Consider the following 14,957-nt stretch of genomic DNA (forward strand, 5'->3'; position numbering starts at 1 on the left):
TCAACACCTGTCACAGTATTAGGTTTGAGCACCTTGGAAATAACGTGACGGGCACTAACCGAGGCGTTGACATCGAGTGCATGAGGGAAGATCCCTTGAGCACCGCAGCTTACGGCTTCGGCATGACTGGCAAGCGGGCGTTTCTGTGTCTCCATTGAGAGGCACTGCTCGGGCGTCGGGGGATTCCATCCTGTGGCAGATGGCCGTGCTAACATCGAACACCACGCACAGATGAGGACAAGTGGATTAGGGGAGCATGAATACCCATATCCCAGCACCCCCACTTTATGCGGGGTTCAACCTGGTCAAACTCGTACTTTTTCCGAAATCTGGGGCAACTGTGGGGAAGGATTCCTTAAGCGATGCAACGATGCCATCTCGCGGACGAATGAATCCCCCGATGTCACCCCGCTACTTTCTGGTATTATGCCGAGGTTGGGTAAGGTTGTATTCACGGTAAGGTTACTGAATGAGGATTGTTTACTGATTACAGCAGGACATCTCCAAGATAGCCCCCAGCCAGCACCGACACTTTGTCCTGGGGAAGACTTCGGGACGTCAAACATTCAATCGTATCAATTATCAAACCAGAGATTGGGAAGAGATTTGTAATCAATGCCTCCTCTTCGTGGCTTTTCCGACAACCCTTTCAGCGACAAGGGTGATGTGATCGTCGCAACAACAGCTCTTGTCCAAGCTCTTGAACCATATTTCTCACCAGGACAAGCGCGGGTACGATTACCCATTTACTCGGGAGCACATTTCGATGAAGTAGCGGCCGACCTAGAAGGCTTTGCACGACCCATCTGGGCTATAGCTGCTGTGTTCGCAGAATCTGCCACTACGACGGACCCAACACTACAGACATACGCGGAGCGCTTGGTATCAGGACTTGCCAATGGGGTTGATCCAGGACATCCCGAATACTGGGGAGCAATAGACGACTGGGACCAACGCATGGTAGAGGCGGAGGCAATATCATTCGCACTCCTTTTAGCTCCAAAGACATTCTATGAGCCATTATCAGCTCACAGTCGCAGCCACTTGGTCGAATGGCTATCTGGGCTGAATGGAAAAGTAATGCCCAAAAACAACTGGCGCTGGTTTAGGATCTTTGCCAACCTTGCTCTGCATAGAGTTTGCGGTGTCCCTTACGAGGATGTGAAACACTTTATCTGGGAAGATTTTGCTCTTCTCGACACATTTCAATTGGACAATGGATGGGCTGCGGATGGCCCTTGGAGAAAGGATGCGACCGATGGAGAGGAAGCGTACGGTCGCCAGGCAGACTATTATTCCGGAAGCTTCGCGATTCAGTTTAGCCAACTGCTATACACTATCTTTGCTGCCGACTTGGATCCTGGGCGTGTATCTCGATATATCCACCAGGCGAGAGAGTTCGCAGGTCAGTTCTGGAGATATTTTGACAAGGATGGCGCCCCCATTCCCTTTGGTAGATCTTTAACATATCGGTTCGCCATGGGCGCGTTTTATGCAGCATTTGCCCTGGCTGGAGCCTACGATTCCTCAAGCCCTTACACATCTCCTGGATTTGTCAAGGGAATGCTCCTCCGTCATTTGAGGTGGTGGGCCACGCATTCCGACAATGTTTTTGCGTTAGACGGAACCCTCACCATCGGCTACCTGTACCCGAATATGTTTATGTGCGAGGATTACAACTCGCCACAGTCACCGTACTGGGCTATGAAGAGTTTTGTCATGCTAGCACTGGCTAGCAATGATGAATTGTGGCAGGCAGACGAGCTTCCTCATCCTTTGGCAGCAATTGAAGAAACGAAGTCACTTGAGTCAGGGGTGAAGCTGCTCTCAGCACCTTTCCAGATACTGTGTGATCACCCAGATGGCCAGCATCATTTCATGATTTCCGGTGGTCAATTTTGTGTCTGGCCCCTCAAGGCGACGCAAGCCAAGTATAGCAAGTTCGCATATTCTTCTGCATTCGGTTTCAGTGTTCCAACTGGGCTATTGTTGACACAGATTGCTCCAGATAGCACCCTCGCTATCAGTGGAGACGATGGGGAGACCTGGGTCACTCGATGGCAGACAACCACCAATCCTAGGATTGAGACCTTCACGATCAACAATCAGGATGTGCAATGTCTACGCAGTGGATGGAAGCCGTGGCGGTCAGGCAGTATAGAAATCGACACACTCGTCATTCCTCCTTGCGACAAGTGGCCTGATTGGCATGTGCGAGTCCATCGTATTCGCAATACTCGGGCTGGATCTTCCAATATAGAAAAGCTTAGACTCGTTGAGGGCGCCTTCTCGATAGAAGTCAAACAGCCACGTCGCACGCCCACCTTGACGGAGAACTGGGGTGCAACAGATGGACTGGATGTCGCCCACGGCGGTCGCATGGAATGTGGCACAAGTTGTCTAGTTATAGGTAATGGTGATGCTAGCGGCATAAAGAACCTGTTCACCTCAGAGTGCTCACTAGAAGGGAAAGTGTTAAAGCCGGATCCAAACACCAACCTGATGACTCCGCGAACGTTGATCCCTACTCTAGAGCATGAGATCCTCAGTCTACCAGGGCGGGACATAGTCATTGCTAATGCTGTATTTGCTATTAGCAAGGGAAAGATACAGTTTAGCCAGCAGGAACTTATGAAGAGGTGGTACCTGGCTCCTCGATTGCCAGAAGAGGTCTTCATCTTCTAAGGCGTGTAGTGCGATCACATTCAGCGTTCCATTCTATAGCGTAACATAATGCCTTTTTCAAAGGCCTTCTCTTTACATGTGTTTCTACCTGTTCGCTATGGATGTAGGTCTATGTAGGGTGCCTGCGCCAAACCATCTTAGGGTCGCATTTGTTTCGTATAGCAATCCAAACAATGTATCAGGAGAGACTGAGTGGCAAGCAAGGTACTGTGTCCCAAAACCTCTGATTATTGGTGGCAATTCTCTCAAATTGCGCAATTGACTTGCGATGGTGATAAAGGTCTACGTAACCGTTCAACAGCCTCCGAGGACCAGGATATGCTACATGGCATCTAGCGATATATGACCATGCGCTGCAATATACAATCACTCCCTGTATGTATTATGCAGCAGTATGCCGTGACAGAATGTGGAGAAAGAGGAGAAAACAGATATCGGAGGAAGTCTTCGCCCGAGGAGCGGAGGAATCCCCGCCCGAAAAATAAATCGCCTTAGGGTTTAAGCTTCGGTAGAGAAACGTGGACGTGGGCCCACGGCTATAGTGACATCCTAGCGCCTCGCATTCAGCATCCTTCGATGCCTCCACCCTCAATAAATAGGAGATTCTAGCTCTTGTTTCATGAGTTAATGTCACAATGCTGTCGGAGAAACGCCGTTAGCTACTATTACGAACCTTCACCATGGCGACTTCGCATCTGAATGATGAAGAAATGATTGACCAGAAGCTCGCCATCGAGACGACCACAAGCAATACCAAACAGACTCCCAGTCGCCAGGCCCTGATTGAGGCTCTTCAAGCGGAAAAGCCGTCACCATGGTCTCCGAATCTAAGAAAATTATACATCTTCTGCGTGATCGCTTTTCTGTGCTCGACCATGAACGGTTTGTGACTTCCGATGAAGCATTGTGAGAGCAAGATATGCTAAGTCTTTATAGGTTATGATGGCTCTATTTTTGGCTCACTCCCTGCTCTGGAATCGTTCAGAGACCAGTTCGGGGTGGAGAAGAACGGTGCTAAAATCGGGTATATATCCGCCATGTATACGGTAGGTGGCATTTGCTCGCTGCCATTCAGTGGGCCAGCTTGCGATTTTCGTGGCAGACGATGGGGCACTTTTATCGGGTCCTTGATCGTTGTGGCCTGTACCTTCCTCTCCGCACTATCTCATGGAGTTCCTCAATTCGTGGCGGGTCGTTTCTTTCTAGGATTTGGAGTGAATATAGTACGATCAACCAGCTCTATCTGGTGTGCTGAGGTGTGTCCGCCAGCATATCGTGGAATCATCATGGCGTTTTATAACTGCACCTATGCTGTTGGATCGCTCATTGCTGCAGGGGTAACCAGAGGGTCAGCTGGATATCCAGGGAATAAATCTTGGCAAATCCCATTATGGTGCCAGATGATTTGCCCTGCAATAGTGTTGTTATCTGTGTTATTCTTCCCTGAATCTCCGCGGTGGCTTTATTCCCATGGACAGGAGGAGCAAGCGCTGGAATTCCTGGCGAAATACCACGGGGAAGGAAATCCGTCCCACCCACTTGTGCAACTACAGTTGCAAGAATATAGAGAGTTCATATCTCTTTCCGGCTCTGACAAACGTTGGTGGGATTTCCGCGACTTTTACAAAACCAAAGCAGGCAGATGGCGTTTTATCAACGCTTTAATAACCGGTATCTGGGGTCAATGCTCGGGAAATGCCGTTGTCACGTACTATCTCCCTGCGATGCTTCTCACCACCGGCATTACCGACTCTAATCAAGTCTTGAATGTGAACCTCGGCTACACTGTGGTTTCCACAGTCGCATCTTACCTCGGGGCGAGTCAAATTGAGAGGATGGGCCGACGGCCAACCATTATCTGGACAGCCGTGGCATGCTCGATTTGCTTCGCCTGTATCACCATCGGCTCTGGTATATTCGACAGTACCCAGGCTACCCCTGCCGCCTCTGCCGGAATTGCATTCATTTTTATTTTTGGTTTCTGTTACAACTTCGGGATGACACCTCTGCAAGCACTATATCCAGTGGAGGCGCTCTCATATGAAACCCGCGGCAAGGGTGTCGGCCTCACTTTCTCCATTGCGCACGGTTTCACTTTACTCAACCAATTTTGTTTTCCTATCGCGCTCAAGAATATTGGTTGGTATACATACATTGTTTTTATTGTGTGGGATCTGTTTGAAGCGACTGTCAGCTACTTCGTCTCCGTGGAGACCAAAGGGCACACTTTAGAGGAGTTGTCGGAAATATTCGAGAGCCCAAATCCTGTTAAAGCTTCTCTCGAGAAGTCTATATAGGAGATAATGCCAAGCACTCGTGTTAACTGCACCCGATTAGAGGAGAATAGTCTCTTATAAATTGGATATCCAAGAAGCCTTAACATCTTATATTTTGACTTTGTCAGGGGTGGTGCTACAACCATCAAACATAATTCGATCAAGATTTTCCTCATTATTCCACGGCCCATGGCCATTATTTGTATAGTTAAGCTATTACAGACATGAAAGTATCAATTTCTTTCCCTGTCACATCGACACCAGACCCGCCCATAGGGCAAGCTATGGCGAAAGGAGGCACTAAACAGCGCGACGCTTCCCTTTTGCGCGTTTGTTAAGCTCTTATCGAGATCCTTCCTCATAATGTACTCTTTTATTCGTCTTTTTAGACGTTTGTGGTACTATTTGTGGAGCCTTGGTAGATGAAGACTGAAAAGCCTCATTTAAAGAAGGCTGTTGTTCCCCTTTCCCACTCCTTTTATCCTCGACATACTTCCTGAATGCCTTGCAATATTTGTCCGTTTTGGGGTCCTGTTTCCAGGGTTCACTGTGGAACAATCCCTCCAGCGACGACTGAGGTGGCGGCTGCCGACGTGGCGGAGGTTGGCCCTCTGACTCTTTGCAACGCGACTTTCGACTCTTTTTACCTTGACTCCTTGATAGTTGATCTTGCGATTTCTGGTTCTGCGAACGTCGACCCGTCGAATGTTGACTGGGTAACTGTTCACTCCGGGGCTGATCAGCTAGCACTTCTCGTTTGTTCTCGTAGCGAACCTCGCTTGTAGTTCCTCTCTCTAAATCCAGCACTCGAAATTTCGATGACTTGGATATCTTGATCGGCGTCTGGTGTGTTAGATATCGACGGAAGGTGCTCTAAAACGTTTCGCTCCAGGGCAGTTCTTGGTGGCTTTTATAACCATTACAACACCATCTCTCGCAGATTGTAGCTGCCATTTGTTCAATCAAACTTGACTGACCGAATCTTGTCCGTCAGAACGACAAGAAAGTACTGGATTATGGAGACTGATGTATGCCAAGCTCCTTCATTTTCATCAAAGATTACGGGAAAGATCATCGGACGAGACTAAACTTGTTGGGCAAATTCAAAGTTGCTACGGAAGCATCCACGATTCCTTTATCAATGGCCGCTTTATATTACTTTCTGTAGAAAGGGCTGTTTATTTTGTAACAGAGAATCGTTTCTTTCTCTTCATTGTCGTCCGCCACTGGTCTTGGCATATTCAGATGGACATACCCGAGACTCGGGTTGTGCAGCGTGGTATAATATTTGCCTGGTAATCAGAGTGTCAGAGTTAACATTGGCGAGTACGGCACTTATGACGGAATAATCGAGCATTACTATGGCGAAACGATTGTCATTTGCTATTTCTCCATGCATCTTGGCCGTGTCAAGACTCTGAGAGGTACAAGTGGAGTAGCCGAGGTGTTTATATAAGCAGCCTTAACGACAACCGCGATATGAAGGCCAAGTTAGACCAGAAGAGGAATAAATCCCTATAACTCCCCAATAACTCTCCAATAAATATAAACCAGACTCCACCCCCGCTTCAACCAAGTTCGGTTTCCACCCTCTTTCACTATGCAGCTGAGCTACACGACCAAAGCGAAACTACGCACCCGGACAGGCTGTCTAGAATGTAGGTTAAATAACACACTGAATAACCGAAAAAGAGGAAGAAGGCTTATAGCAAGCAGGCCGCAGTCGCCGAAAGAAATGCGATGAAAACCGACCTCAATGTGGAGGCTGTGCGAGGAAAGGCCTCAAATGCACTTGGCCCTCGCCAAACAGTCAACCTCTTGATCGTAGGAGACGGGTCCTAAGGCCGTACAATATGATAAATGGCACTCCGGGTATCGACATCCGTTACCCGACGTTCCGACCAGATGAGCATATTGACATGTATACTCATTTTGCCACTGTGGTGCTGCCAGGTATGGTTCGGCAGAACTGTGCTACAGAGTACAACGATCAAACATATATGCTTCACCTGGCACTGGAGTTTCCTCCGTTGATGGCAATCATGATTGGAATTGCCGCTGTATATCGAGAAGACGAAACGTTGGCCTTAGAAAGTTACCTCTTCTCGCTGCATGGCCTACGAAGTCGCATGGCCCATGCCGTCGATGCTGCTAATGAAGATGCCATCTTGGCTTCGACAATCCTTCTTTGTGTTATGGAGGTAATAAAGTCGATTCACTGCTCTACAGTGAAGCTGATTGATGTATAGAATCTTCGCCCTGGCGCAACACCCAACATTGGATTACATGCGACCGCTGCCGGAGTGATTTTGTCTCGACGAAGCTCGTCGGGGCTCAAGCAAGTTGATATCTTCGAACGTGTTTGTGTAGAGTCATTCTTGTACCACAGCACGCTTATGATGCTATTTGAGCCATCACTCGATACATTGCAGCGTGTGAACCCTACCATGGACCTTGCACGATATTTCAGCGAGCTTCCCCCTCCAACGTTACAACCTATCCTAGACGCATCCTATCCGTTTTTCCTTCTTATTGCGGACGTTACACGACTGGCTCGTAGTATACGTCCTTTGAACAATACCGAGATTCAGACCTATTCTCACCTGTTAACCAATCTCTTGTACTACGACCGGCACTTGAATGACGGCAGCCTCACCATGAATCTGTACCTGCTAACCATGCGAATATTGCTACTCAAGGTTGATCCAGTATTATCCACTGCCGAGGCTACAGAGCAGATTTCTCACTTATCCCCGGCCGGCTTCTCTATTTTGGACTCCTTGAACGTCAACCAGTATCTCCTCGGCTTTTCGCTGTGGCCCGTAGCAGTACTGGGATCCATTGCAACCACAGCCAACGAACAATACATTGCCGAGAGCAAGATCTCCTCACTAGCTCACAGACAGCACGGACAAGCTATGCGACTACGCAACCGGCTCAAGGCAATCTGGGCCACGCCGAAGGTTGAGAGGACTACGTCGTTGGTACACCGACTACACATGCTAGTGAAAGGAATTTGATTGTTATCTGCTACTATGTGCTATGCCCTTGATCAATGCCACCTCTTGCGTTCCAACCTCATGTCGATTTGCTTGCAAGCACGCTCTCGACGATCTTGGCATGCTGCATCAACCTTTCATCCTTCAGTCGCCGACCAATGAGCTGCACGTGGCAGGGGGCGTTCTCGACCTCTTTCGGGCAGTCTATAATGGTCAATATAGGATTCCTAAGTGGCTCATAACTGCAATCGAAATTCTTACATGGAGGGATATACGCAACATCTCGCACGTATTCCGCATCAGCAACTTCGTTAGCTTTTCCGAAAGGAATCACACAGGCTGGATACTATTTTTATACGCTTAGCTCCAACTCCACTGACAGGAAATGACAAACACTTACATCAACTAAGTTTGCCAGGACTGTGTACACCGGAATTCCATAGGTATCATGGGGCCCAGCACAGCTCTGGTTTCCAGGCCCAATGATCACGTCGAGTTTATTCTCGACGTATAAACGGCGCATAATCGCCGCCACTTTAGCCCGTTCCACATTCAGATCGAACAGATCACGCAATGTTGGTTCTGGGTCGTCACCCTTCAGATTGTACGTGTAACGCAGGGACTTGATGAACGGTTCTCCACTGCTCGAGACGTACTTTACCTGTGTTTGGTCCGGATCAATGCGGAAGAATCGGAACGATATCTCAGACGCTTCTTTGATACATTGGATCTGACCCGAGAGGTCCACGATACGATGGCCAGCCGCTGCGAGCCTTTCAACTGCTGTTTTCAAGGTGCGCTGCATATTCGGATGCAAGGGAACCTGTGGGTCCTCAGGAAGAACTCCGATAGTGAGGGTCGGGGCAGCTAGGGGAGCCGGTTCTATCCAGGGGAAGCCAAGAACATTGTCGTCGAGGTCATCAACAGGCGCCTCCATAACCACGCGCAGGAGAAGCTCTGCGTCACGAGCGGAATAACACAATGGCCCCGCCACTGGCGCGATGCCCGCCATGCCCGGACGGGCCGCACTCGCCTGGCCCGCGTACGGCACGCGACCGACACTAGGCTTGAAGCCAAACGTACCACAGCACAACGCCGGAATGCGGATGGAGCCGGCGATATCGGTCCCAATACCTAGGAGAGATCCACGCAAGGCTATGAGCGCTCCCTCTCCGCCACTGCTCCCGCCTGCAGTTATGTTGCGGCGGTGTGGGTTCAGAACACGGCCGAATACATTGTTCTCGGAATCGGCTGTCATCATCGTCTGGGGTACGTTGGTCTTGACGTATAGTACAGCGCCCGCTGCTAGGAGTATCTCCACCAATGCGGAGTTGTGGGAGGCCTCGGGTCGGTCAAGGAACGAGACCAGACCGAGGGAGGAGTGCACGCCTTGGACATTGAATGTTTCTTTCAGACTGATTGGCACGCCGTGCAGTGGACCCATCGGTTTCCCAGTTGTCTGAAGGTACTCGTCCAGCTCTTTAGCCCGTGCCAGTGCTTGTGGAAACATGGTCTCCGTCAAGCAGGAAGTAACTTGTTGCGCTATGGCGGCGCGCTTGCAAAATGCAGTCGTGACCTCGACTGCCGTGAGCTCTCGGGCAGCAAGCTTGTCTCGGAGAGTAGTAGCATCAACGGTTTCTGTGATCTCCAGCTCTTTAGGAGAGAGGATACCGCACCGTTGAGGGATGGTCAAGACTTCTTGCTCATTGTCGAGGTTCTCTAGGATACTTGCTGATACTCGCCATTCTTTGGGAATTTTCGCAGCAGCTTCGGCTTGCTTAGCCGCAGCTTTCTGTTGCCAATCGGGGATGGTCATGGTTACTTCTGTTATAATGAGGAAAGCTGATCAATCTACATGTTTAACAATCGACTGAACAGCGTTATTTATACCCCAGCGTAAACCCCGCTGTAGTTACTTCTTGGTTTGGAGGTGCCCTGCCAGCCAATCATAGACTTTTGCGCGCGTGAAGTAAATCTAAGCCCTTCAGCTCCTCAGATTGGCTCGGACAGCCTAGTCCAGGACCCACAACAACGAGAGAAAATAAGCAAGTCTAAGCGTGCGGGGTTGGCCAGATTGCCATAAATTAGTGAGCCACAGGTGGATAACCGAACATCACCGGTTTCGAGTTCATCCGTTGAGTGGTTTATCATCCAGGATGCAGTCAGGGGGCTATCCGAGCCCTAAGTCATGAGCAGGGGATCTATCCGAGTAATGTTGCATCCGATCGGAGCCCACCCAGCGTAATACAAATTAGCTTGTGGGAAGTTTTCTTCTTCCTAAATCTGGAAGGGAAACTAAGTTCACAACAAAACTTGGCAATAAAAAAAAAAAAAGAATGACGGCGATAACTAAGCAAGTAGTCCAGAAGGCGATCGATGAATATATCGCGGGGTTGCAGCCTTCTTTGCGGGAGTTGAATCTTAAGGTAATATTTTCCGTCACATGATGCCGACATCCGGTTTGGCAAATTCTGACAATAATTCTAGATCCACGGAAACCCAGAGTTGGCCTACAAAGAGTATCAAGCCCATGATGTTCTATGCGAATTCCTTGAATCTCAAGGTATCCCAACTGATCGCCATGCGTACGGCTTGAAGACGGCATTTGAATCGCGCGTCGGTGATCCTGCCGGGCGCTGTGTCAATTTCAACGCCGAATATGACGCTTTACCTGGAATCGGCCATGCCTGTGGCCACAACCTCATTGCGACCGCTAGTGTCACCGCATTCTTAGCCCTGGCTTTTGCGATTCAAAGGTTTAATCTTCCAGGACAAGCACAGTTACTGGGGACACCCGCCGAAGAAGAAGGTGGAGGTAAAATCGACCTCATTCGGGCGGGAGCTTACGAAAAGGCCGATGTATCTCTGATGATGTATGATATCGCGACTACTCCTCATTTCAATGATGAACTGACCCATTAAGGCACCCTATCTCGGACGAAGAGCTTACCACACACAATATATTAGGTATTGCAGGTCAAGCATCAATCTCTTGTTATGACATCACCGCTGTGTATCACGGCCATAGTGCCCATGCTGCGGTCAGTCCCTGGGAAGGTATCAACGCCCTCGATGCCGTGGTAGCCGCCTACAACAACATCTCAATGTTACGACAGCAGCTCCGCCCCGACGAAAGAGTACACGGGGCCATTCTCCAAGCACCTAGCATCACCAATGCGATTCCCGAACTCACCCGCACAAGATACACCATTCGCAGCCGTACAATGGAGAGAACACGACAGCTCGGTACTCGAGTACGCCAGTGTCTGGAAGCGGGAGCCCTAGCCACCGGATGCAAAATTGAACTCGAGGAAGATCAAATATATGGTGATCTTGTTGTGAACCCACCGCTCTGTAAGGGTTTCGCGGAGTGCATGGAAGATCAGGGAGTAACGGTTCTAGCGACTCATGAGGACTTGATGGCTGGGTCTACCGATCAAGGGAATGTGTCGCAAATTATGCCGGCTCTGCACGCTGTTGTCGGCATTCCGGTTAGTAATGGTGCTAAGAATCATACACGAGATTTTACTGCTGCTGCTGCGGGTGATAAGGCACATCGGAGGACTGTTCTGGCTGGGAAGGCAATGGCTATGACTGGGTGGAGGATTCTGGTCGATGAGGAGTTTTATCAGGATGTGAAGGGGGCGTTCTCGGTGACGAAGGGGGTTTCACTCTAACTAATTGTTCCTAGCTGGGATTTGAATAGGGTAAGCCTTAGTTTTCAGTAGAATTCACGGTAAAGTTGTTTTCCAGGAGATTGGAATTGCCAATCAGTGATATTTGCGCCGGTCATTATGTGGAGAGATGGTGGAGAACTGGACCAGTACTCCGGGATGAGTAGTCGTTAGTTTCAGACACTTCGAATGAACATGTTTTCGAATCATAAATTAGAAGAGACGAGAAAAGACAAGAAGACCATCTCCCAAAGTACAAGAGATAGACAAGGCGTGAACACATGAAATGGTACCATTGATCTATTTGCCTTGTGTACGTTATGCAAGTGAGATTGGGCGATATCTTTGGGAAATTACATCCCCACCTCGGACTTAACGATTTATGGTTTCCAACCAGTCTCCTTGCATCGGCTCACCTGTTCTTGCGTCTCTTGTTTCCGGAAATCGGCGTTCGATAGGTGCGTTGAAATAGACCGTGCCTAGTTCATGGAACAACTGATAGAGATGCGAGTACTCCAAATTCGGCATTGAAGTAGATAGGTAATGGAAAATGGACTCAAATTGACCATTGGTTATAAACACCACCTTCATCCAGAGACTGGTCAATCGAACCTTGTGGAGGAATAAAAGCAAGGCCGTCTCAGAAGTACGAATATTTTGGAGAGTACACTTCTTGAGAGGTGCGAATTCACAACAATCTGCAATTCGATCGAAGAAATGCTCTTCTTCATCCAGAGCATTGCTGGGGGCGAGATCTTGATATTCCCAAGTCAAGTAAAGCTCTTCCAACACAGTGAACATATTCACGAAAGGACAGATAAATCTGGGGTGTTCTCTGGCTCGAATGAAAGTGGAGACCGAAATTCCTCATCAATATCCCAAAAGCAGTGTGACAAGCGTAAAGATAATCTTATCCATCCCCTGACGGAGAATGACATATTCGTCTTTTTCACAGTTGCCATTATTTCACCGCACACCAAGGCACAGAGACTTGTGATAAGATGAGAGCAGGAATTGGTGAAGATATCCAGCATCTGCACCGGCAGTTTACTCCTGCTGAGTGCCAGCCTAGTAAATCCAAATAGTCTTGCCTCGGCCTCATAGCCGTCGTCTGGATCTGCATCCTCTAGTCCATGAAGGGAAAGAGACAGGGATACCAAGCAACCATAGGAAGTATTATTACGCAAGTTCTTCAACCCTTACACTAGAAAGTTAACTACATCACAGCACCCATCGGAATCTTCAGAGTTCGGCACCGCATTGTACTGAAGAGTAAGTTTTTGGAGTAGGCAACCCATGTGGCCTGGTTGGGTGCAGCGACTAAACTCTTCTAATGGCGCTTTTGCGATGCGCTGTTTCTTCGGTTCCAGATATTTCCGGAATTTGCCACTCGATGATTTCTCTGCAATGTTGTGTGCTGTTAAACGAAGAGCACAGAGGTGTTGAAAATCAAGTAAATTAACAGTGGTCTCAATCAGCTCTACTGGCACATCATCTAATGACAGTGAAGCCATCTTCCAGAGAACTTTGAGAAGAGTCAAGAAGGAAAACGGAAGGATACAATCCCAGACACTAGGCTGGTCAGTATATTACATTAATTAGGTACAGGGGCTACCACAGCCCCGGCTATACCTGATCACGTTGTGTCCAAGGTGTATTCCTGGTAGTCAAAGACACCACTTGGATATAAATAGATAGTGGCCCATGTGGCGGAGCGAACCCCCTATCCAGCGATGACAACCACGACATCAAACAGTAACCCACCATGGTACAGTATAATTTGAGACACAGCAAATACGCTACTTAATGACTCAATAAGGGTTCATTCTCTCCTTCTGCTGTCACCGTCCTCTTCCTTTTTAACACAATCAAGAATAAGATTCCCTGCACCACCGCAAAAACCAAATGATCAACGGCCGCCCAGCCAACAAGCTGGTACCAGCTAATGAAAGAGCCCCATGTCCTAAAGAAATCCGACAGATTATAATAAACCCGCACACGAAAAAGCCAGCTCAAACTCAGCACCGCGAATATCACGGCTTGGCTCGCTAATCCGGTAAGGCTTAACGCTGCATGTCCGTGCCACTTAAGTTCTTGAAGTTGGGCTGGTAATGCTGCGAGAGCGAGTAGAGTCACGACGGGATTGACGAAGATCAAGTGTGAACCTAGAAATATTCCATAATCCCAGCGTTGGCTTCCACAGTTCGCTCCGCAGGGGTCTGCTAGGACACAAAGAATGGCGGCAAGGAGAGAAAGAGATAGGAATGCGATGTATATTCCTACGATGAAGGCTTTGCGGCGGACACAAGCTGGGTAGTAGGATATAGCGAAGAAGAACCTTAGCGGATTAGTATCTATCATTTCGTGTCTTGATGTGTCCTTACAGTGTAGACGATAAACCCCAGGTTACGGCCAACTGGAGCAAATTCAGCCAATCCCCCACATTAGGCGGGTTGTGTATGAAAAAGTCAGAGCTCTGTGCTATGAAAATATAAGAGAAGGAGATGGTAAGCTGTTCGGTTGCGCTTATCACATTGCAAAGCAAGTAGATGAGGGAAACACCAGTCGAGTCCCCATTTTGATGGAGGCGACGTAGTTGTGGCAGGAAGGAGAAGATGGAAAGGATGAGTAGCAGGCTGGAACAATTAGATTCTAGTTCGATAAACTCGAAGTGTAACTCACATGCGGAGCCAGTTCGAAACGGCGGAACTCATGGTTACAGCGTCCCTTCTCGGTATATTCTAGGAGGAAGACAAACAAAAAGACAGGGGAAATTAGCAGACATGAGATTGATTATATATCAATACAACACCACTTCTCCCTGGGATTAGTGTGATGCCAGTATAGGGCCTAGAGGGCTCCACCAGCAACATCTTATTGGTGGCTATGGATCATGTAATTTTACTGTCTCAGGATCACATTTAATGCCCTAGCGCGTACTAATATTGCCGCTAATCACACTATAGTGAACTCTACAACATTGCTCGCTGGTACCACGATAGCTGGTCGCCCCTCATTATCCCTAGGTTCAACGACATCATCCTTGACCCAGCATGGTAGTTTCACTGTAGTCTGCAAATGATCTTCCTTCATACCCCAGTCCCACCAGTCAATGACTCGATCGCTGAATTCGTACTTAAAGACTTCTCCTATGTCGATGTCAGAAGGAAGTTCCAGACTATCCGTTCGAGTCCACTGTTCTCCCGGCTGAAGACTGATAAAGTCAGCATGTCGACCAGGAGTAACCTCAATATCTGGATCATCGTAAATCTGGTATGGCATCTCCTCGGATTCGAAGTATTCCCATTTCTGGCCACGCCGCC

The 14,957-nt window shown here is 48.6% G+C and overlaps 8 protein-coding genes across 8 annotated transcripts; 5 read left to right on the plus strand and 3 right to left on the minus strand.

The window, feature by feature from the left end:
• Window positions 1-615: 615 nt before the first annotated feature.
• Window positions 616-2,685, plus strand: AO090005000321 (glycoside hydrolase family 154 protein; the record flags this gene model as incomplete). The annotated part of the gene is made up of 1 exon (XM_001817349.1): window positions 616-2,685. One exon carries the CDS (start codon window positions 616-618, stop codon window positions 2,683-2,685), a length of 2,070 nt encoding a protein of 689 aa, XP_001817401.1.
• A 680-nt stretch (window positions 2,686-3,365) lies between these two features.
• Window positions 3,366-4,982, plus strand: AO090005000320 (uncharacterized protein; the record flags this gene model as incomplete). The annotated part of the gene is made up of 2 exons (XM_023234157.1): window positions 3,366-3,567; window positions 3,622-4,982. The coding sequence occupies 2 exons, from the start codon at window positions 3,366-3,368 to the stop codon at window positions 4,980-4,982; spliced, it is 1,563 nt and encodes a 520-aa protein (XP_023088909.1).
• Window positions 4,983-6,814: 1,832 nt separating this feature from the next.
• Window positions 6,815-7,193, plus strand: AO090005000318 (uncharacterized protein; the record flags this gene model as incomplete). Its single annotated transcript, XM_023234158.1, has 2 exons — window positions 6,815-7,162; window positions 7,191-7,193. The coding sequence occupies 2 exons, from the start codon at window positions 6,815-6,817 to the stop codon at window positions 7,191-7,193; spliced, it is 351 nt and encodes a 116-aa protein (XP_023088908.1).
• A 167-nt stretch (window positions 7,194-7,360) lies between these two features.
• AO090005000317 (uncharacterized protein) lies at window positions 7,361-7,981 on the plus strand (the record flags this gene model as incomplete). The annotated part of the gene is made up of 1 exon (XM_001817346.3): window positions 7,361-7,981. The coding sequence occupies one exon, from the start codon at window positions 7,361-7,363 to the stop codon at window positions 7,979-7,981; it is 621 nt and encodes a 206-aa protein (XP_001817398.3).
• A 58-nt stretch (window positions 7,982-8,039) lies between these two features.
• AO090005000316 (uncharacterized protein) lies at window positions 8,040-9,776 on the minus strand (the record flags this gene model as incomplete). Its single annotated transcript, XM_001817345.1, has 3 exons — window positions 8,040-8,164; window positions 8,222-8,306; window positions 8,361-9,776. The coding sequence occupies 3 exons, from the start codon at window positions 9,774-9,776 to the stop codon at window positions 8,040-8,042; spliced, it is 1,626 nt and encodes a 541-aa protein (XP_001817397.1).
• A 520-nt stretch (window positions 9,777-10,296) lies between these two features.
• Window positions 10,297-11,637, plus strand: AO090005000315 (M20 family metallopeptidase; the record flags this gene model as incomplete). The annotated part of the gene is made up of 3 exons (XM_001817344.1): window positions 10,297-10,386; window positions 10,448-10,833; window positions 10,884-11,637. 3 exons carry the CDS (start codon window positions 10,297-10,299, stop codon window positions 11,635-11,637), a joined length of 1,230 nt encoding a protein of 409 aa, XP_001817396.1.
• Window positions 11,638-12,006: 369 nt separating this feature from the next.
• On the minus strand, window positions 12,007-12,435 carry AO090005000314 (uncharacterized protein; the record flags this gene model as incomplete). Its single annotated transcript, XM_023234159.1, has 1 exon — window positions 12,007-12,435. One exon carries the CDS (start codon window positions 12,433-12,435, stop codon window positions 12,007-12,009), a length of 429 nt encoding a protein of 142 aa, XP_023088907.1.
• Window positions 12,436-13,437: 1,002 nt separating this feature from the next.
• AO090005000313 (uncharacterized protein) lies at window positions 13,438-14,916 on the minus strand (the record flags this gene model as incomplete). Its single annotated transcript, XM_023234160.1, is given in 6 exon segments — window positions 13,438-13,972; window positions 14,019-14,299; window positions 14,317-14,375; window positions 14,447-14,484; window positions 14,540-14,563; window positions 14,594-14,916. 6 exon segments carry the CDS (start codon window positions 14,914-14,916, stop codon window positions 13,438-13,440), a joined length of 1,260 nt encoding a protein of 419 aa, XP_023088906.1.
• Window positions 14,917-14,957: the final 41 nt, after the last annotated feature.

The sequence above is a fragment of the Aspergillus oryzae genome, chromosome 1 (assembly GCF_000184455.2).
Source record: "Aspergillus oryzae RIB40 DNA, chromosome 1".
NCBI classification, from domain to species: Eukaryota; Fungi; Ascomycota; class Eurotiomycetes; order Eurotiales; family Aspergillaceae; genus Aspergillus; species Aspergillus oryzae.